The sequence below is a fragment of the Antechinus flavipes genome, chromosome 5 (genome assembly GCF_016432865.1).
Source record: "Antechinus flavipes isolate AdamAnt ecotype Samford, QLD, Australia chromosome 5, AdamAnt_v2, whole genome shotgun sequence".
NCBI classification, from domain to species: Eukaryota; Metazoa; Chordata; class Mammalia; order Dasyuromorphia; family Dasyuridae; genus Antechinus; species Antechinus flavipes.
Window position 1 is genome coordinate 194,563,061 of NC_067402.1, and position 21,647 is coordinate 194,584,707.

Consider the following 21,647-nt stretch of genomic DNA (forward strand, 5'->3'; position numbering starts at 1 on the left):
TAGAGGGCAGGACCAGCCATATCATCTCCTACTCTGTAAATTCCTGTTGACTCCAGGAGCAAATACAAAATGTTCTACCTGGCATTCCAAGACCTTTAGAACCTATCCCCCTTTTATTTTTTCAGGTTTCTTAAACCTAACTCCTCAACAAATACTCTGTCCAGCCATGCTAAATTTCCTGGCTTCCTTAAGTTCCAAATCAAATGCTACCTTCCACAGGAAACGTTCCTTCTGTAGTTCCAATTTTGGTATGTATTTGCTTGGTATAGATTTGTTTGCAATTTTTGCCTTAAATTACAAGCTCTTTGAGAACAGAAAATATCTTTTCTATCTTCTTTATATCTCTAATGCTTAGTATAGTGCCTGGCACATAGTAGACAATAAATATCTATTTTTTGATTGTAGCAAAAGTATTTCTGTAAATTTTTAACCTATTTCTCTGAGAACTCGTATTAATCATCTTTCTGCTTTTGGACAAGGAAATATTAATTTTTTATGTATGCCTCAGGGTAATGAATTCTGTATTTAATTAATATTGTACAGTTTTCAACTGGATATCCTCTAGATGCATTATTATCCATTTCACCATGCCACAAAAAATAAATAGGTGGTCAAATTTCTGTTATTGACCTTGGATTTGACACCAGGATACCAACCAATATCTTAACATTTACAACTTCAATTTTCTTCTTAACAGTCTTTGCTGGGAAGATCAGAATATTTGTAAATATTGCATTGATCCATTGGTTCAATTTTGCTTCCAGTCAGTCATAGTGACATATACTTGTAATTCCTACAAGTAGGGAGCTACACATCTGTAATTCTTGCTCCAGGGGATATGTATCTGTAATTCCTGCTGTGGAGGGAGGTTGGTAGATCATTTGAGATTAGAAATTGTGACCTGCAGTAGGATGAATGCCAGCCTGATGTTCAAACTAAATCTGGCACAAGTACAGTGAGACCCTGGAAGAGGGGGACCACCAGACTACCTCAGGAGTGAATTGATTCAGATCAGGAAAACAACAGGGAAAAGCTTCCATGCTAATCAGAATTAGGATTGAGTTCACCGGTGGCAGCTGCACTGCCAGCTTGAGAGAGATAGGGAAATTCAGTCTCAAAAACCAAAATAACTTTTTCTTAACTTCCATATTCAAGTTCAAAAGCTTTAGGTTTTATTCTTCCTTGGAGGATATTTGACTTTTACAGTTTTCAAATCAAAATAACATTTAGGGGCAGCTAGGTGGCTCAGTGGATAAAGCACCAACCCTGAAGTCAGGAGGACCTGAGTTCAAATGTGATCTCACTTAACACTTTCTAGCTATGTGACCTGGGGCAAATCATTTAACCCCAATTGCCTCAGCAAAAATAAATAAATCAATGACATTTCATTATAATTAGAGGTTTCCATGAGAGAAGTAGTTACTTTTTTAATGGTGCCATATAACATGATTAATATGATGTTTTGATATTTGTAACTTAAAGGGTTAGGTCTCCCAAGAGGTTCAACAAAAATATAATAAATGACAGTTTCCAATGGCCTAAAGAGTAGAGGAACAGGTGAGGTAATAGCCATGGTAGAACTGGAAGTATGATTAGAATTTATCTTGCCTGAAATAATAATTTTAAAAAATCAATGTTTTCTGTTAAGAAAGATAAGACCAGGCTTGCACCAGAAAGAAAGCAGGTATTCTGTTAATAATTAATCAGTGTAAAGTGTTTGAGCCAATAATGAAGGATCTTAAATAGATTTGCTTTACACTTTTTCAGATGTGCTAGAGTTCATTTGGCAGCTAGGTAGCACTGCAGAGATAATGCTGGGTCTAGAATCAGGAAGATTCACCTTCCTGAGTTTAAGTCTGGCCTCAGACACTTAGTATTGGCTGTGTGATCCTGGGCAAATTGCTTCACCCAGCTTTCTTATTTGTAAAATGAGCTGGCAAAGGAAATGGCAAAGCACTCCAGTGTCTTTGCCTACAGAACCTTAAACGGGATCACGATGCATTGGACACAACTGAACAGCAAGAGCGTTAATTATTTACCTTGACACCTTTGGAAATATTCTATTGTTCATGATACCAGGTGTCTTAAAACTATATAGCTCAAAACTTCACTGAGACTTTTTGAATCTCCTATATTAATGAGATGCAAGCTTTCTGTTTTATACTTGATCTAAATTGTGTTTTCATTATATTAAGACTTACATGGATGAAGAAAAAACTTTCCATGTTTTCCTTCTTTGGAGATGGTAAGGGAGGTTCTCATTTTCTTCTCATTTCTTTGGCATAGTGAAATCCCCTTATCAATGCAGGTTGGCACTTTCTTTGCAATTTATAGTCTTGGAGATTTATCTCAAACACTACACCAAGTTAAGTGACTTGCCAAGGGTCACACAATCAGATTATTAGGCTCCAATGTCAGCTCTCAAGCCACTATGCCACAGTTTCTCCAACCTCAATAGTATATATTTTGATTGATGATGAATTATGTTCTTTGTGCCACTTTGTCTTCTTACATCACTCTTACTTTTTGTCTTTCACTTTTAATTTTGATTAAGGGTATCAAGAATTGTGATATACTTTTGTTTTCTATATCTTATATATCTTGGTTCTTTTTCATTGTCTTTAACTGGGCAATATAGTATTCAAATTTACTATTGTATATACTGGCTAAATATTGATGTAGAGTTCTATAAAGGGCAGGAACTCTGTATGATTGATTTAATCCTATAACAAGGTGTTAACTCAGTGGAATTATAAGACAATGGTTATCTAGTTTAGCATGTGAGTTCTCTAGCTCAGTATGATTGATTTAATACAAGAAATAATGGTTCCCTAGTGATATGATGATTGGTTTATACTCAATATACTGCAATGATGTAATTGTAATAGAGTATATAAACTGGGGACAAACTCAGCCAGAGACAGAGACTTCAAGATAGAGACCATTCTGGTGGCTCTCCTGCCTCCTGCATTAAGAGAGAAGACTTGGCCAGCTCCTGATGGCTCTCCTGCTTCCTGCATTTTAAGAGAGAAGACTTGACCAGCTCCTGGTGTCTCTCCTGCCTCCTGCATTTCCTCCATTGTAACCAAGACCCATTCTGGAGGACCTCCAGAAAACTAACCTGGTCCCAGGTGAAGGAGACAGACTGTGAAAGAGATAATAAAGACTTTGGTTTTTATTCCTGACTATGTTGATTATTCTGCTGAGACCAAGACTAGTCCTGAGACCTCCAGAAAGATTACCAAAACATTTTCAAGTTCTGATGTTTTTATACTGGTCTCCTATCTTTTTCTAAATTTAATTTAAATTTTAATTTAGAAGCATTTTTATCACTTATTGAGGGTGTCATTAACACAAAGAAATATGAAGTTTTTTCTATAGGAGGTTAGATTTATTTCTAACTTTGTTGTAATATGATATAAGCATAGTCCTATGTATATATGTATAATCCATAGAGCATAATCTGGAGTCAGAGAGATTTAAGTTTAAATATGGCCTTAGATATATGCTAGCTGATCCTGATCAAGTCATTTAACTCCATTTGCCTCAGTTTCCTCAACTGAAAAACAGAAATAATAATAATAATAAATGCCTCACAGATTTTTGTGGGAATCACATAAGATAATTTTTGTAAAGTGTTTAGCTCAGCGTCCAGAATTTAATAAATTGTGGTTTTCTTCCTTCCATGCTTCCTATTCAGTTCTTATCTTTTTATAGAAGTTCTTGAAACTCATCTGTTGCACTTAAGACGCATTATTCCCCCATAAAATAATGCTCAGCTTTTCAAGATATATTATTTTTGGTTAGAAACATATTCCATTTGCCTTTTGTAACACTGTATTCCAAAATCTCCTTTCATCATTCTTAGAAGTTGCTAGATTTTGTGTGATCTTAATCCTAAGTATTTGAACTGCTTCTTTCATGGTATTTGTAGTAATTTTTTTTATCCAAGATACTTGAATTTTGGCCTATAATACTGCTGGGATTTTTTCTTTTTTGAGATGAAGGATTAAGAAGGTTAAAAAGTCACCAAAGTACATGAAAAGGCTGTTGAAACTAGATCTGAGTTAAAATTATGGCTCCACTCTTAATTAAGAATTGTGAATTCTTGAGCAAATTATTGCCTTGTTAGGGCCTCAATCTCTTCATCTGTAAAATGTTGAGACCAAACCATATAATCTTCCATGTTCCATCCAGTTTTAATATTCTAAAAGTTTATGAGACAATAACTACTCATTTCAAAATTAAGGTTCCAATCCTTTCCCTGACAAATCCCATCTTCTCTCAAATTTGAGCAACTTTCCCTATCTTTATACAGAAGGATATACAGAATGACCTAAAAGGGCTATGGATATTTCTAGAACTTGCTCTTAGCTAGCCAATCATATCTCTGCCATCTGCCAAGTCTCTGAAACAGGGTCACTATTATAAATGAGTTGTTGGATAAGAGTTGAAAGTGAATAAAAAATTATGACAATATATACTGATTCAACCATTCTGTAGAGCAATTTGGAACTATGGCCAAAGGGCTAAAACACATGAATAGCTTTTGACCAAGTAATACCAGTACTAGGATTATATTTCAAAGAGACTTAAGAAATAAGGAACAGAACCCACATGTCCAAAAATATTTATAGCATCTCTTTTAGAGGCAAAGGATTGGGAATTAAAGATATGTTCATTGGGAAATGACTGAATAAATTGCTGTATATTATGAGGAATACTATAGTGCTTTAAGAAATGACAAGCAGAATGCTTTCAGAAAAATCTGTAAAGACTTACATGAACTGATGGCAAAGTGAAATGAGCAGAATCAGGAGAACATTATAGTAAAAGTAATCAATTGTGAGTAACTTAACTGTTCTCTATAATACAATGATTCAGGACAGTTTTAAAGGACTTATGCTCTCCATATCTCCAGGAAAAGAACTAATGAAATCTGAATCCAAATTAAAGTATTTTTTCTTTATTTTCTTGGGTGTCTTTTGCCTTTGTTTTCTTCATAACATGACTACCATGGAAATATGTTTTGCATGACTGCACATTTATAACCTATATCAAACAGCTTACATTTTCAATGGGAGAAGGAAAAAGAGGGTGGGAGAGAAATTGAAACAACAACAACAACAAAAAAAAAACAAATGTCAAAAATTGTTTCTATATGTAATTAGGGGGAAATAAAATATTAATTTTTTTTAAAGATTCAGTAGGATGTTAGGGGACAAGCTTAAGTTGGAGAGAGAAAAATCTGAGGAATCCTTCAGCTGATAAAGAATGACAAGAAGCAAGGATACTTTGACTTTCAGGATACCAGTATTGAGCATCATCTCATTTGAAACCCTAGATCAGAAAGTCACAGAGAGCAGTCCTGATTCACTCTGTGGTGACTCATTAAAAATGAACTCAAGCAGAGAAAAAATAAAAACTTTTAAAGCAATGGGGAAAAAAAGAACGGGATTTTCAGCTCCAAATGGGAAATGAAGAACTAATAGATATAACAATTTCAGTAGGAAGTAGATGAAAATCAATCTTGCATGAGGAACAAATGTAATTGAAAGACTTCACAATGTACCATTCTCTTTAGGTGAAAGATGTTCACCAGCTATTTGCCAGTTCTACTCAAAACAGGACAGAAATTTTAAAAGGCCTTATAATGAAGCAGGGGAAATTTAAGTTAGGCATAAGAAAGACCTTCCAACTTGTCAAACATGTTAAATATTAGGAACTGGCAACTGAAGGTCTGTGGACTTTCTATTCTTGGTATTCATTAAGAATAAGATAGGCAATACTCCCAAAAAGATAAGAGAAAGAAGAAAAACTACTATGTGTATAAAAAACATTTAAAGAAAAGACTTTTTGTAGTGGCAAAGAATTGAAACCTGAGGGAGTGTGCATCAGCTGAGGAGTGGCTGAGCAAATTATAGCATTTCAATATTAAAAAAAAAAAACTCTTATACTATGGAAAATGATAAAGAGAGTAATTTCAAAGAAACCTGGAAAGACTTGATTCTAAGTGAAGCAAAGCCAGTAAAAGAATTTATACTATAAACAATAAAAATAATGTGAAAACAAACAAAATTTAAGAATTCTGATCAAATATTATTCCAAAGGAATAACCACCTCTATGGAGAGGTGATGGATCCAAAATGCGGAATGAGACACATTTTTGAACATAGCCAATATGGGAGTTTGTTTTACTCAACTATGCAATTTTGTAAAGCACCCAATTAGCCAGGTTACATATAGTAGGCACTATATAAATACTTATTCCCTTCTCCTTCCTTTTCTCTTTCTCATCTTCAATACATTCCTTTGGATAAATTCTTCTAAGTCCATAGGTTCATAGATTTAGAATTGGAAGAAACCATAGAAGCCATATAGCACAACTTCTTCATTTTCCATATGAAGGAACAGGTTCAGAATATTGTGGCAGTGAAGTTGAACAGAGAAATGGCACTGTGGACAGAGCACTTGACAAGAAGTCAGGAAGATGAGTTCAAAGCTAACTTCAGATGAGAAATTCACTTAATCTCTTTCTGTCTCAGCTACACAGTGATGATAATAAGAGCACCTACCTCCCAAGGATGTTATTAGGGTAAAATGAGATAATAATGGTAAAGCACTATATAAATGCTAGCTATTATTATGGCTTGCCTAGGAAAGAAAGATGAGATTCAAATTCAGTTCTCCTCTCTCATCCATTCTCTTGGCCACAGTCATACTCATTATCACTTCTCCCTTGTCCAAACCATGGTCTCTGCCTCTGCTTGCTCCCCAATCTAATCCATTTTAGCTTACAGAGGAACTTTCCTTCCTAATGGACAGCTCTGCCTAAAACTCATCCATGGCTCCCTTTAACCTGCTGAATAAGTCATCTAGCTCACCTGCTCTGAACCCTGTTGCTTCCATATACTTCCAGTCTCCTCTTCTACTGATTCCAATCCATAACGATTATTTCTTGGCCTCCACTAAGTAATGCTACAAATGGATGTGTCCCAGCATGTCTGGTCAAGAACACTGAATATTAGTTATACTATTTAAAACCTGTGTGAAGGTCCTTGGGCCTCAATGTAATCAGCTGGAAATGATAAAGTTGGATAAGCTCCTTTAACTAATCCTATGCCTTATACATTTCAACTTCCATATCTTTGCTAATGGTTTTTGTTCATAATGGAATATTCCAGCCTTACTTTGTCCTCCTATTTCCATATGTTCCCTAGAAGCATTAGTATTGCAATATAGAGAGTTTTCCATTCGATGCAATGCAAGGAATTCCAGACTTAGATCCAAGAATGAGCAGTCCTTTCTCCAGTCATGTCTTTTTTGGGATTTTCTTAACAAAGATACTGAAATGGTTTGCCTTTTTTTTTTTCTTTTTCAGCTCATTTTACAGATAAGGAAACTGAGGTAAGCAGAGTTAAGTGACCTTCCCAGTCTGGAGTCACATTTGAACTCGTCTTCCTAACTCCAGATCCAAGGAATCTGGATTCTTACTTGGTTCTGTTCCCTGCTACTATCTCTATAAGCTGAACCACAAGTCATTTCCTCTCCCTGACCTCCTTTTCCTAATTTGTAAGATGAAAGTGTTGAAATAGATAACTGTTAAGGCTTTTTTGGCTTTAAATCCCGTTGCCCTTCTTGGAACCCAGAGATCTGAGGCAGTGCCAAATTCCGTTAGCCTCCAGGTCTCCTCCTGGGAGGAATAGGAACTTCTTTAGCCTCTCAGAGAATTTAGAGGCTTTGCTGAAGGCACCCCGAGGTGATTTAGCTGCTCCATCAGCATAAATTAATCAGAGTGGCCTTGGCCTTTCTTGGCCTCCACTAAGTAATGCTACAAATGGATGTGTCCCAGCATGTCTGGTCAAAACACAGGCTTAATTATAATAAAGGTTAATGCACCCAAAACATTAATAGCATGAAAATAGCAATTAAGGGTGTGAATGAGGGCAAATATTTCCCTAGCCCAGCAGCAAGACAAAAAAACTACTTAGCACATTATTGACAGCTGAAGAGTAGCTCACTGGTGGTTTCAAACCTCCAAACAAATCAGCCGATCCCTATCCTGTCTTCTTGTAGTAAATCAATAGAGGAAAAAACCTCAGGACAGGGAGGGATAAGAAGAGGAAAGAGGAAAAGGACTTAATCATTCTCTTCAAATCTTATAACTTGCTAGTTTGGGAGAAGGTTTTAAAATCTCTGTAAGTTTTTTTGATTCCAGTTGGTTAAAATATCCTTGATCATGGCCGTGTGAGTTCACCCACCTCAGTGTAACAAAGTGAGGAGATTTTTCTAGTGCCTCCTTCAAATGATGGAAGAGTAGCTCTGAGTAGCACAATCCACTGGATTTGAAATTGAAAGGCCTGGGTTCAAATTCTGACTGTGTTATTTACTTAGTGTTACCTTGGGCTAAGTCGTTTCACCAATTTGGGCTTCAGTTTTCTCATCTTTAAAATCAGGAAAGAGGGAGAAGATGGAGCAGATGACTTGAAAGGTCCCTACCTAATCTAAATCCTTGATCCTTTAAGTATATGATCTGAATTCCCTCAGAGGCAGCATGCCAAATTGGAGATATTAATTGGATTAACAAATAAAAGCTCCATATTTGAAACCTGATTCTGCTACTTAATACCTGTGTAATGTTAGAAAAGTCTATGTCTTAGCTTTCTCAATTTATAAAATAAGGAAGTTGAATTAAATAATCTCCCAGAACCCTATCAGCCATAAAATTCTATGATGGTGCCTGGGATAAGATCGGATTTTAGGAAGGATGCTGACCTTTTATCTTTAAGATGCTAACGTCTCTTATTGCTGAACCACCAGAGATATTGATAAGATTCTTGGTGTCTTTTTATTTCTTTGTTGAGTGACAAAAACTCTATTGGCTTTAAGTCATTCTTTAAAAATTTTAATTATGACATTTACATTTTTGTTCATTGGTTTATACTTATTTTGTTTTGTTTTTATATAGATAATAGAATCATAGACTTTGAGCTAGAATGGATCTTTCCTCCCCTTACAAATGAAGACCCAGATAGGAAATGGCAAAGCCAAGATCATAACCTGTCTCTTCTGATACCAGCCTAATATTCTTTGCACTGATTTCATTGTTTGCCTGTTTAAATGAAAGAACCTCATCACAATTTGGAGAACAGTCAAGTTTCTCCAAGACTGTGTGCCAATGGAATTTGAGCCCTAGAAGGTTCTACCAGGCTTTGAATACAGTCCCAGGGATGGATTGTGGTCTGTTATCCAAGGACCAGTCTTGCTATAATTGCAGAGGTCTACCACCAGAGGACTGGCTATCAAGCAATTCCTTTTGATAGCCTCATGACCTGCATCCATGAAGGAAGGGCAGGCTTTAGGTCTGCACACTTGATGAGAACATCTAAGTTGGGAAGTTCCATATTACTAAGGCTAATGTTATTCAGTAAAAGGGCACAATACTTGGATATAAAAGTTCTACATTTGGGTCCCAGTTCTATCACTTACTATCTTTTAGATAATTCACTCATCTGCTCTAAAGCCTAAATTCCTCACTTGTAAAATTGTGATAATGATATTTGTACTACCTACCTCACAGAGTTGTATAGCTCAAATGTGATAATGTGTGTGAAGTGCTATGTAAATGGGAATTGCTGCCAATCTAAATGATTTGCATTATGGGAGGATTTGTTTGTTTAGGGGTTTTTTTTGAAACCTTCTTTAAAAAAAAGTTTCCTCTCCCTTAAGCAAACATGTGATTTCCTTGTTGTAGAGAATTTCCAGTAAGAAAGATTCTTCATTCCTCTACCAGTATAGACCTGCAACTAATGATCTTAAATTGGGAGTGGGGGGACATTATAGTCTCCCTTGGCAGTCCAGTGAAGCCTGAAGACTAAGAATAATCATTTTAAACAATTAAATCCAGAAGATTACAAAAGAATTGAAATAGTTACCACTCAACTAAGAAAAATTCACACAGACCCTCCCCCTCTAATTGTATCCACAGGCCCACAAGGGTCTATTAAGAGCCTCTGTTTTAGAGAATTATCTGGGCCACTGAGAAATTAAGTAATAGATAAAGGGTCATAAAAGCTAGGGTGAGTCATGGATGATACCTGAGCCCAAAATCTTCTTTATGCTCAGTCCAGCTGGCTTTCCACTGTATCATGAAACTGTTCACACAGGGTTCAGTACAAAGAAAATAAAAATTCTCACTAATCTGGGAAATATACAACATCTGAATAATTCCTTTGTAAGACATTGCCCACTTATACTTAAGGCCAAAGGTGGCCCTGTTACTTAAAAAAAAAATCTCAAGTACCTCTAAAAAGTCTTCAAATTATCCTGCTTGTTCCTTTATTCTGTATTTTTAGAAAGAAGTGAAACATTTGCAAGAGACTAGGATGAAAAACTATAGGATTGGTTTAAGAAGGATGCTGACCAGCTCTACCTTAAGAGAGGCTTGAACCAGAGAAAATAGGCCTTATCTATACCAAGAATTATTTAGCATGGATATGAAAAATTTCATGAAGTGTTTATTTCCTATTAAAATTCTAGAGTTAAGGGCAGCTAATTGGTGCAGCAGATAGAGCATCAGCCCTGAAGTCAGGAGGACCTGAGTTCAAACCTGATATCAGACATTTAATACTTCCTAGCTGTGTGACCCTGGGCAAGTCACTTAACCCCAATTGCCTCACCCCCCCCCAAAAAAATTCTACAGTTAGAATGAATTCTAGAACGTATTAAATTATAATTTAATTAATTGAATGAATAGTTTGTAAGCACTTAAAATGGAAATGATCATTCTAGGGGTTTATCCAGAATAAATGGGTATGTGCTATACTAAAAGATTTAATAGAGGTAATTGGGGTTAAGTGATTTGCCCAGAGTCACACAGCTAGGAAATGTTAAGTGTCTGAGACCAAATTTGAACTCAGGTCCTCCTGGCTTCAGAGTTGGTGCTCTTTAATAGTTTCTCTGACTTTGAGATTTTATGAGGGCTATGAAGGATTTCTGTGACTGGAGATTTTTAATAACAGAAGTAACTCTTATTCCTCCCTACCTGAGCTAAATTGAGAGTTAAGAACATTACAAAAGCATTGATTCTAATTCAACTTTTCCCTCTTTTTCCTTTTTGTTTTCCTGTTTAGGGAATACTGGAGCTCTTTCCCTTCCCAGAAGCAGAAATATTCTCTTTACTTGATGTGACATCTATCCCAATTATAATTCATGTGGACTTGACAGATAATCTCAAAGACAAGTATAACTCTCCAGAATATAGACAGCAGTGTGGTACAGGGAGCAAAACCATTGTTCTGGGAGTAAAGAATCTTGGTGGTGGATTCCAGCTTCATTATATAGGATCTTAGAGAGACCTTGGTAAACTTAACTTGCTTCCTATCATTGACCCCCTTATAGAATCTGAAACTGTCAATGTTGGTAGAATCCTCAAAAATAACATAGCTATGTTGTGTTCACTCTCTCTATTGTTATTTGCTTGCATTTGTTTTCTTCCTCAGCTTTTCTTTTCCTTCCTTCTTGATCTGATTTTTCTTGTGCAACAAGACAACTGTATAAATATGTGTACATATATTGGATCTAACATATATTTCAACATGCTTAACATGTATTGGATTGCCTGCCAGCTAGGAGAGGGGGTGAGGGGAAGGAGGGGAAAATATGGAACAAAAGGTTATGCAAGGGTCAATGTTGGAAAAATTATCCATGCATATGCTTTGTAAATAAAAAACTTTAATAATAAAAAAATTTTTTAAGTTGATTTGTCAAATTTTCTGTATATCTATACCTCAGAAATCAAGAAACACAACGAATTAGGGCTTGGTTTATTGTATTGTTGATTGTCTAGACTTTAAAAGTAAGGGGGGGAATGTAAATAATATAGATTACACTTAAAAGAGTATTGTGGATACTTTTTTTTTTCCTAGAGAGAAGGTTATTGAATATTTACTAACTGGCTCTAGGAATGAGGAGCTTACTACCACTTTCCCTCTCTCTCTGGGAAACCCATTGCACTTTTGGATTCTTTGAATTACTGCAATATTCTTTAATATATCAAGCTGACATCTGCCTCTGTAACTTCCTCTAATTGTTCATAATTATACAATAGAGTTATGAGATCATATAGAACAGGTAGAATCTCTCTTCCACATGAGATTCTTTCCTTCCTTTGTCCCTCTCCAAGATCCCCCAGAGTCCTCCTCACACCATTATAGAGTATGATTCTCAACAGGCTGGCGAAAACAACTCTATTCATTTCTTCTTTGATAGAAATATTCTCAGGCTCATCAGTCATTAATAGCAAGGAAACATGTTGCTAGAGCAGCTGTTAACCCATAGGACTCAAAGCATGGCATACCCCTCTGCTGTTCCTGAGAGGCTGAGCACATAAAGTCAAGTTATGTCAACATAAAATAAGTACTGATCAATTTTTTGAGGCCTTGGGCTTCCAATGTTCGATTTGGAATCAGAAGGACAAAGATTAAATCCAATCTCTGCTTCTATGTGACACTAGGCAAATCAATTCAGCTCTCTAGGATTTGGTTCTCTGAGCTGTAAAATGAAAGGACTGGGCCAGGTCATCTCTAAACTCTCTTTTAGTTCAAGGTCTTTTAATTCTAAAGGACCAAGAATGATCCACTATACTTTAGAGAGTTGAGGTTAAATTGAGGATCTATGAATGTCATTTGGACAACTGGGATCTGAATGTGTTTCTTTTCTTTTTCTATCCAGATGTCCTATTCAAGGTCTCAGATCTCAGAATCATATTCCTTTCCAAGATACCATAGCTGGATCCCTAAGACTCTAACTTAATCAGAATATTTATGAGTTACCAGACCTTTATTAAACAGGCATTGGTCACCACTTGCTTTGGGTCGACAATGTCCACCAAGGGTTCTCTCATGGCGACGTCCCGGATACAGGTCATGTCAAAGCCGTACACGTTCTCCCACCCTGTTGGAGCAGAAAGAAGCATAGAGATCAGGTACACTGATAACAGGATTGGAAGTTTCGTTTACTTTTCTTGATTAGGCAGAAGTGTAAACAGAATATATGTTGCTACTATAAGTGATCCAGAGAGGATATGGAGTTTCTTAATTCAGTCAGCAAGCAGTCAATAAGCATTTATTAAGCACTTATTATGCTCCAAGTATTGTGCTAAGCCCTGGGAATAGAAAGAAAAGGAAAAAGAGCTCCTGTTCTTAAAGAGCTCACAAACTAATGGGGGAGAAACCATCCTAACAACTATGTATAACAAAATATATGCAGAGTAAATTGATGAAAATTTCACATGAGAGGAATAAGATTAAGAAGGACTGAGAAAGATCTGATAAAAACTGGGATTTTAGCTGAGACTTGAAGGAAGACAGGGAAGACAGGAGGAGGAAAGAAAGCATTCAAAACAGAGTTAGTAAATATGCTCAGTTAGGAGATAGAATGCCATGTTTAAGGAACAGCAAGGAGACCAGTGTCATTTGAGCCTGGGAATAACAGAGGGCAGTAAGGTGTAAGAAATCAGGAAAAATGAGAAAGGGCCAAGGATCAAAGGGGTTGAAAAGCAAAACAGCACTTCAACCCACAACTTCTACTTTAGCTGGGTATGGTTTCCTCAGTTTTCCCTATGTATACCCTGAGAACAGAGATTCCATGGTGTAGTGGGAAAAGGGTTGGAATCAGATTAACTGGTTCTAGTTCTAGGCTCCAATATATATCACTTTCCTCAATCACAAAATAGGGATAATTATAGCAACTCTGTGGGGCTGTTGTAAAGGAGTTCCCTTAAAAGTCTTGAAGTGCTATAAAAATAAGTGTAAGAAAAGTCACTTTATTTGTAGGAGCCTCAACTCCTTTATGTGAAAAATGGGAATAATGATACTGGATCTCACAAAATTGTGAGGATGAAATAAGTAAATGAACAAATTAATAAATGCATATTTAAAAAGCCTCCAAACTTTTGCTTATGCTGTTGCCCTTGCCTAATCCTTCCTCCCCCGTTTTTTTTTTTTTTTTAATCCTATGCATACTCCAGAGACTACATACTCCATGGAGCCTTTCTCAACTTCTGTGGACAAGGGATTTTTTTTTTTATTCAACTCAACGAAATATATAAAGTATCTGTTTTGTACAAAACACTGTGTTACATCTTTTATTGATACAAAGACAAATAGTCCTTGCCCTCTGGAAGCTTACATTCCATTGGGAGAAGCAAGATAAAATGTACATTGTAGAAGAATTTGTACAACAGCTAAATAAATGCGATGTAATTTGAGGACAACAGCTGGGAGAGACAATAACAGGGACTGGAAAAAGCTTCATGTAGTAGATGGCATTTGAGTCGAACCTTAAACTTGAATTGAATCTTAAATTGAGGTAAAAGATTCTGAGAAATAGATTTCAAGTCTGAAGGACAAGCTGTACTAAGAAAAACAGAAGATGAAATGTCAAAGAACAGCTATTAGGTTGACTGAAGGAAAGTAATAATATGAAATAAATCTGGAAAGAAGTTAAAGCTAAGTTGGAGGTGGGATGGAAGCTTTGAATGCTGGGCAAAAGATTTGGATTTTTAGTCTAAAAGAAACTGAAAAGTTTTGAGCAGGGGAGCAATTTGGTCTGATCTATATCTTAGGAAGATTATTCTGGAAATTGGGTGCAGATATATTTGGATGAATCAGAAAGAAAGAAGAAACTACTTAGGTAAAAGGCTAATACAATACCATGATCAAATTAGCAAGCATTTATTGGGGGGGTATTTTGCAAAACAATTGGTGCTGTTACACAGTTAGGAAATATTAGTTGTCTGAGACCACATTTGAACTCAGGTTCTCCTGACTCCAGGGCCCATTCTCTCTCTACTGCACCATTTTAGCTGCATTGTAAGCATTTATTGAACATTCACTGTTAGGGGCACTATTCTAGGCTCCTGAGTCAAAAACAAAAGTCAAATAATCCCTGAATTCAAGGAATTTACATTTCTAAAGGGCAAGACAATGTGCATATATCTAAGTATATAAAAACATGTTTAAAGCAGATACAAGTTAACTTATAAAAGGAAGCTGAAAGCAAATACAGCAACCAGAAGAAGCTTCATTTAAAAAAAAAAGTCATTTAGTTGAGTTTTGATTATTAAGATTCCAAAAAATAGAGATGTGGAGGTAGAGCAGCACTCCAGGTATAAGGGATAGCCAGTACCAAGGCCCAGAGATGGGAATGACTTAAGTCAAGGAGTAACATGGGAGACTAATAGTCTAGGAAAGACATGATGAGGATTTAAATAAAGATGTCCGTACAAGGCAGCTTGATGGTAAAGTGGATAGAGCACTGGGCCTGGAGTCAGCAAGACTCATCTTTCTGAATTCAAATCTTTCCTCAGACACTTACTGGCTGTGTGATTCTAATCAGTTTCCTCTTCTGTAAAAGGAATTGGAGAAAGAAATGGCAAATTATTCTACTATCTTTGCTAAGAAACTCCCAAATGGGGTGATGAAGAAGCAAATAACTGAGTAATGAGTACAGAGGAAATGTATACTAGTGATGTTGTAGAGAGAGAAATGATAAGATAAAGCAACTAATTAGATTTGCGGGGTGGATGAAAGTGAGAAATCAAGAATAACACTAAGGTTGCACACCTGGGTAACTCAAATAGTAGTGGTGTCCTTGACAATAACAGGACATTTTTGAAGAAGGGTGGATTTGAGGAGAAACTAATGTTTTGGACAGGTAAGTTTGAGATATCTATATCTATATTTATATATCCAAGAACCATCTGTGTAGAGGCTAATGAGCTCACCAAGAATGAGAATTAGGGAAAGGAGGAGACCTAAGGCAGAGTCTTAGCAAATGGTTGCTGTTCATGATCATGACATGGGTGATGATCCAGCAAAAGATACAAGACAGAACCATCAGACAGGAGGAGAAATAAGAGAGCAGTACTGCAAAAATCCGGAGAGGATAGTACTCAGAAGACTAAGGTGAGGAAGGTGAAGGGACAGAAGGGCTCATCAATTAAGGAAGTGTTAAGGGTTTGCCTTGCTTCAGTGAGCACCTGCTTGAGTTTAGATTATATAAATTTCTAATGGATCCAGTCAGAATAGTTTCCTAACCCCCTTCAGCTTTATACAGCAGCATGAGAATAGCAGCAGAAAAGACAGATGGTGAAAGCAATCAAGACACTGAGTTTGGTAAGGTGTGAACAAGGTTAGTCTAAAGATGCAAAGGGAGTCCAGAGCAGAGGATAAAGTCAAGTACTTTGGTTCACTAAGATGAAGAATAGGTTTAGGGAGAAGTAGAATGATATTCTGATTAGAAAAAGGAATTTCAGAGTTCTTGATTGGTCATGAACAAAAATGGGTGATGGCAGGATCAAGGTGGGACCAACCCTCTGTGTAATTAGGACAAGCTGGAGGAAGAAGTTATGAATATTGGGTGGAATGAGGAACTAAAAGATTGGAGTATTTCAGGGAACATCGATATGTACAGTAAATTCTCCTAATATCAGAGCACGAGTTGGGGTAGAGAGGAATAATGTGAGCCAGTCATGAGAGAGAGAGAGAGAGAGAGAGAGAGAGAGAGAGAGAGAGAGAGAGAGAGCGAGAGAGCGAGAATATGTGTTGGGGGGAGGGTCAGTAAATAATAGCCTCTGGGTTTTGGATAGGGACATCGATTTAGTTTGCATAAACCTCAAAGGAGGAAAGATTGATGAATGATAGGAGTCGATGAACAATCTGAAAATAGCAATGGGAAGATGAGATCACTAAAAGAAAGTATATAGAGGGGAAGAAGGATTTAAGACAAGAGTCCTTAGTGGTACCCATGTGAAAGGTATAGGAGTAGAGAAGCAGATCCAATAAGAGATAATGAGAAATAGTCATATGTAAAAAGGGAATCTGGAAAGAAAGATGTCACAGATGCCAAAACAGAATGAGGGATTGATTGACAACACCAAGAGCTGTACAGAGGTAAAATAGGATGAAGACAGAAAAATCAAATTTAGAAGGTACAAAATCAATGGTAAGCTTAAGAGAGCAATTTCATATGATTGGTAGGTCCAGAAGCCAGATTGCAAGAGATTGGGAAGTGAGTTGGTGGGAGGTGAAAAAGTGAAAGCAGCAAGTTTAGATGCTTATTTTTTTTTTTTTTTTGAGTTTGGCAATGAAAGGAAGAAACAATATCATGTGACAGTTTGAAGGAATGATAGGCTCAAGTGAAGGTTATTTTAAGGGTGAAGGAGTCCTAAAATATTTTCAGGCAGCAGATGACAGAGGATAAAAAACTGGCAGATGAGAAATTGAAGGGGTGTTTGTATGTATGAGGGAAACTGACAGAGAAACAGAGACAGAAAGACAGATAGAGGCAGTTAGAGAGACAGAGACACAGAGAGACAGAGACAGAGAGAGAAGGAATAATTAAAGGGAAAGATTCCAAATAAGATAAGAAATTATGGAATCAAAAGTATAAGAAAACAAGAAGGAAGGCTTTTCTGTCTGAGACTAGAACAAAAAAAAAGAGTAATGGACATCAATCTAGAGTTTTGAGGTGGAGATTAGGAAAGAAAAACAATAGCTCACATTAAAGTAGTAGGCAAAGTAATAGGCAAAGTCTTCCTGAGGGGGAAGGACATAGTGTAAGGAACTTGAGAGAAGAAGAGAAGGTCTGGAAAAGCAATGGAAGGAAATATAATAGAAAGGATTGCCTTGCAGTAGTAACAGTCCAACTTAGCTTAGACAAATAAATTTATAGTGGACCTTTTTATCATGGTTATGTGAATTCCTTCCCAAGCACATTTAGCTGTCATGGTAAGGCTGAGTTTTAACAAAGTATGAGTGGAAGCTGAACCCAAGGAATTCAAGGGTAGTTGAACTGATCAGGATTGGGGTCAAAGCAGTGAAATGAAGGTAGGATATAAGGAAGGGATGGGAGAGAATTGGGAGAAGAGGACAAATGTAACATCCAGAATAAAATATCAAGGCAAGGGTTTAAATCTTAGTTTTAAAAGTCTTACCTTCTTCCAGAAACCTTTCCCAATCGCACAAAATGCTAGTCCCACCCCTTTATTGATTATCTCCAGTTTAATCTGTATATATCTCGTTTGTAACATTTGGCATGCTGTTTCCTCCTTTAGGCTGTGAACCTTTGCCTTTCTTTGCATTCCTAGTACATAACAGTGCTGGCAAATATAAGTTACTAACTGAATATGACAGAAGAAGAGATGGAAGATCATAAGGACATTATATAAAGCTATGAAAAGGCTCTATTTTGTGAGAAGATGATATTCTAAAACATGATGAGCCTATAGGTAGCCAAAGTGAAGTGCAATAGAGGTCATGAGATCTATGACTTCTTTAAGCAATGAACTAAGTAGATCATGAATTAAGAAATCACAATTTTCAAGGAAACATTATTATTTATTAATATATTGAATCCCTAAGTCACACTCTTTTCCATTTTCTCCAGCAAAAATTGCCCCTAGAATGATTCATCACCTCCATGTATACTAGTTTTCAATCTCTCTGTATCTAGTTCTTTCCCTTTTGCCTATAAACAGACCCACATCCACCCCATCCTTTAAAAAAATTTCTTTTTAGATCCTAACAATCACTCTGGTTCTTGTTCTATATCTCTTTTCCAATTCTCAGTTAAACCCTAGAAAAAGATGTTAATTCATACTGTCTCCATTTCCTTTCTTCTCAATCTTATCTACTCCACTCTGGCTACAAATCTTGTCACTATCACTTATATTTTCCAATTTTAATGTCTAGTGGCTTTTATCAACGTGTGTGTGTGTGTGTGTGTGTGTGTGTGTGTTCATGTTGTCTCCTCTACCCAGATCAGAAATCCTTCTGAGTATCCCCCCCCCCCAAGATTTTCAAGAGGTATATAAGTACTTGATTACTTGCTGTCTAGGGAAAGGGTTTGGGAGAAGAGAGGGAAAAAATTTGGAACACAAGTTTTGCAATGGTGAATGTTGAAAGATAGTTTTCATATATTTTGAAAATAAAAAGCTATTATTTTAAGAAGAGGTATATGAGACTAAAACTATTTTAATAATAATGCTAAGGTGTTTATATTTCTAATACAATAAACAGATAGCTGTATAAACCACATAAACAAAGTTCTTTGAGGTCCTCAAAAAATTTTAAGAGTATAAAGAAGTCAAAAATTTTGAGAACTACTACGCTAAATTATATATTATCTCAAGGATAAAAATTGTTTTACATTTTTTCTTTTATTGACTAGCCCAATGTTTGGCATATTTATGGTTGTTCAGTCATGTCTGATTTTTTGTGACCCCAACTGGAGTTTTTAGGCAAAAGTACTAAAGTGGTTTGCCATTTCCTTTTCCAAGGCAAACAGGGTTAAGTGAATTGCCCAGGGTCACTCAGCTAATATCTGAACATCAATTTGAACTCAGGGCTTATTGACTCTAGACTGGGATTTTTCTATTCACTGTGTTAACTCCAGAAACCTCTTCCCCTTTCTGCTTCACATACATAGAAGGTGCTTAATGCATGATTCTTGATTGATTGGCGATTGATTGAAGTCACCAAATTTTAAGGGAAAATGTGGGTAGAGAAGTGGAGTAGATGATGGAATCTGAATTGGGAGTTAACAATGACAAATGAAAGTCTAGAAGTGTCACTGAGAAATTAGAGTTATATATTTATTTAGTGGAAGAAGAAGCTTAGATACCTAATCCATTTCCTTCATTTTATAGATCAAATCACACAAACAATGAGTGGCAGAGTCTGCATTTAAACCCACATTGTATGACTCCAAAGCCAACATTCTATATTAAAACAAAATGAAATGAAAAAATGGATATATCATTAAATTTCTATTTTTAACTGGTTTTTAATAGTCAGGTGCATCAATGTGCTAAAATATATTCATGAAATCCATACTTTTTTCCCTTGTGATAAAAGTATGTACTCTACTTCCTGTCCTAAAATGTTGGAAGGCACAAGGGGAAAAAGTCCTCTTAGATGAAGTGGGAGGCTATTGTCTATCAGAGGAAAACAAAAAAGAAATTAGCTTAGGGCAAAGTTGAATTTGTTAACAAATGAAAGAATTTCAGAAAGCACAAGCTAAAATTTGGCAATGACTAGGTGAAAACAGGACTGAGTTGAAAGGGGATGAAAAAGTAGGGATGGTATCAATAGAATGAAGCTTTCACCTTGACAGATGATGATGTTGAATTTTACAGATTAGAAAATAGAATGTAAGGGCTTCTTAGATGCAAAACAGAGGAAGTATCAATTAATTCAAGGCTCCACTCCCCAGGGTTAGTATCCAGGGGGTTGGAACCAACAGATTTGTCCTTTCTTCAAATATTGGAGAGATGAGGATAGAGCTAGGAAGAAAGTTAAGTCAGTCATCTGTCTTGGTAAATCAATTTTTGGGATCCCCAGGAGCATGACTGAATTCAAATGTGATAGTGTTTCCTTGCTTCATGCTAAGATCGATAAGGGATGGCTCACACATATAAGATATTCCATACTTGGAGCATGCACTTGATTTCTGATCCAACCTGATATCTTAGTTCTTAAAGCTATAACTAGGACAGAGCAATCAGGGCTTTGTATTGGAACAATTACATCTAGTGAAAATAGGGAAGTTCCTCCCCCTACCTTCTACTTTATAACTTACTTCTTCATTCTGACTTTAATATTTTGTAATTAGCTTTTGACCATCCCGTTGTTTCCTTCTTCATGCTACTGAAACTACTCTCAGAAATCACCAATGACCAGCAGCAGACAGACGTTAAAATGACGATTTTAAACTTTTGATTTTCCTTGACATCTCTGTGATTCCACACTGTGGGCCAATCCTTCCTTCCCTTATTCTGCATAATTCCTCATCCCTAGGATTTCATAAAACTTATCTGTTCTAGATTTCTTTCTACTTATTAGTCAAAAGGATCAATCTCCTTTGAAGGCTTATGAACCATTTCCCATTACCTTTCTTTGAATGTCTCCTTTGGTTGTCCTCCATTTTCTTCTCTCTCTATTTTCTTTCTTAAGAGATTTCATCAGATCCTATACTCTCTATGCATAAGACTCCCAAATCTACATATCCAGATTACATTTTTCTCTGGAGCTCTAATCCTAAATCTCCATCTTCCAGCTTGATATCACCATATGGATAATTTGAACTGAATGTTCCTAGAACAGTTTCTCCTGATAGAATGTAAGTTCTTTGAGGGACTGATTAATTTTTTCTTGGTCATACTGCCTCCCATATGGAAGTCACTAATTATACTTAGCATGTAGCATAGAGCATGGCACATAGTAGACTTAATAAATGCTCATTGATTGATTAATTGACCTGAATATAGTTTACAATTTAAAACACACTTTCACATTTGAGCATCACAACAACCTTGTGAGGGATGCAGGAAACTAGTATTTTTCCTACAGACACAGAGTCATTAGTGCCATCAGACTAATTCACTAGTCTGAGAATTGGAAAAATCTGACCTTAGGTGTCTTCTCTGATATACTGTGTGATGCTGAGTTTCTCAATACCCTCAGGCGACTCTCCAAGGTTCTAAAGGTCAGAGAAAATGCTCATCTACATTGGGAGAGGTTATTTCATAGTTTATCCATATAACCAAGAACCTGTTTCATTCTATAAGACATCCTATATTCAGA

General features: G+C 36.3%; 1 protein-coding gene across 1 annotated transcript in view; it reads right to left on the bottom strand.

Annotated features, from left to right (window-relative positions):
• Nucleotides 1–21,647, bottom strand: part of PRMT8 (protein arginine methyltransferase 8) — a 173,465-nt gene that overhangs the window by 30,371 nt on the left and 121,447 nt on the right. The window contains exon 8 of the mRNA XM_052000778.1: nucleotides 12,839–12,954. Coding sequence (XP_051856738.1) covers nucleotides 12,839–12,954 — 116 coding nt within the window. The remainder of the gene's footprint in view (nucleotides 1–12,838; nucleotides 12,955–21,647) is intronic.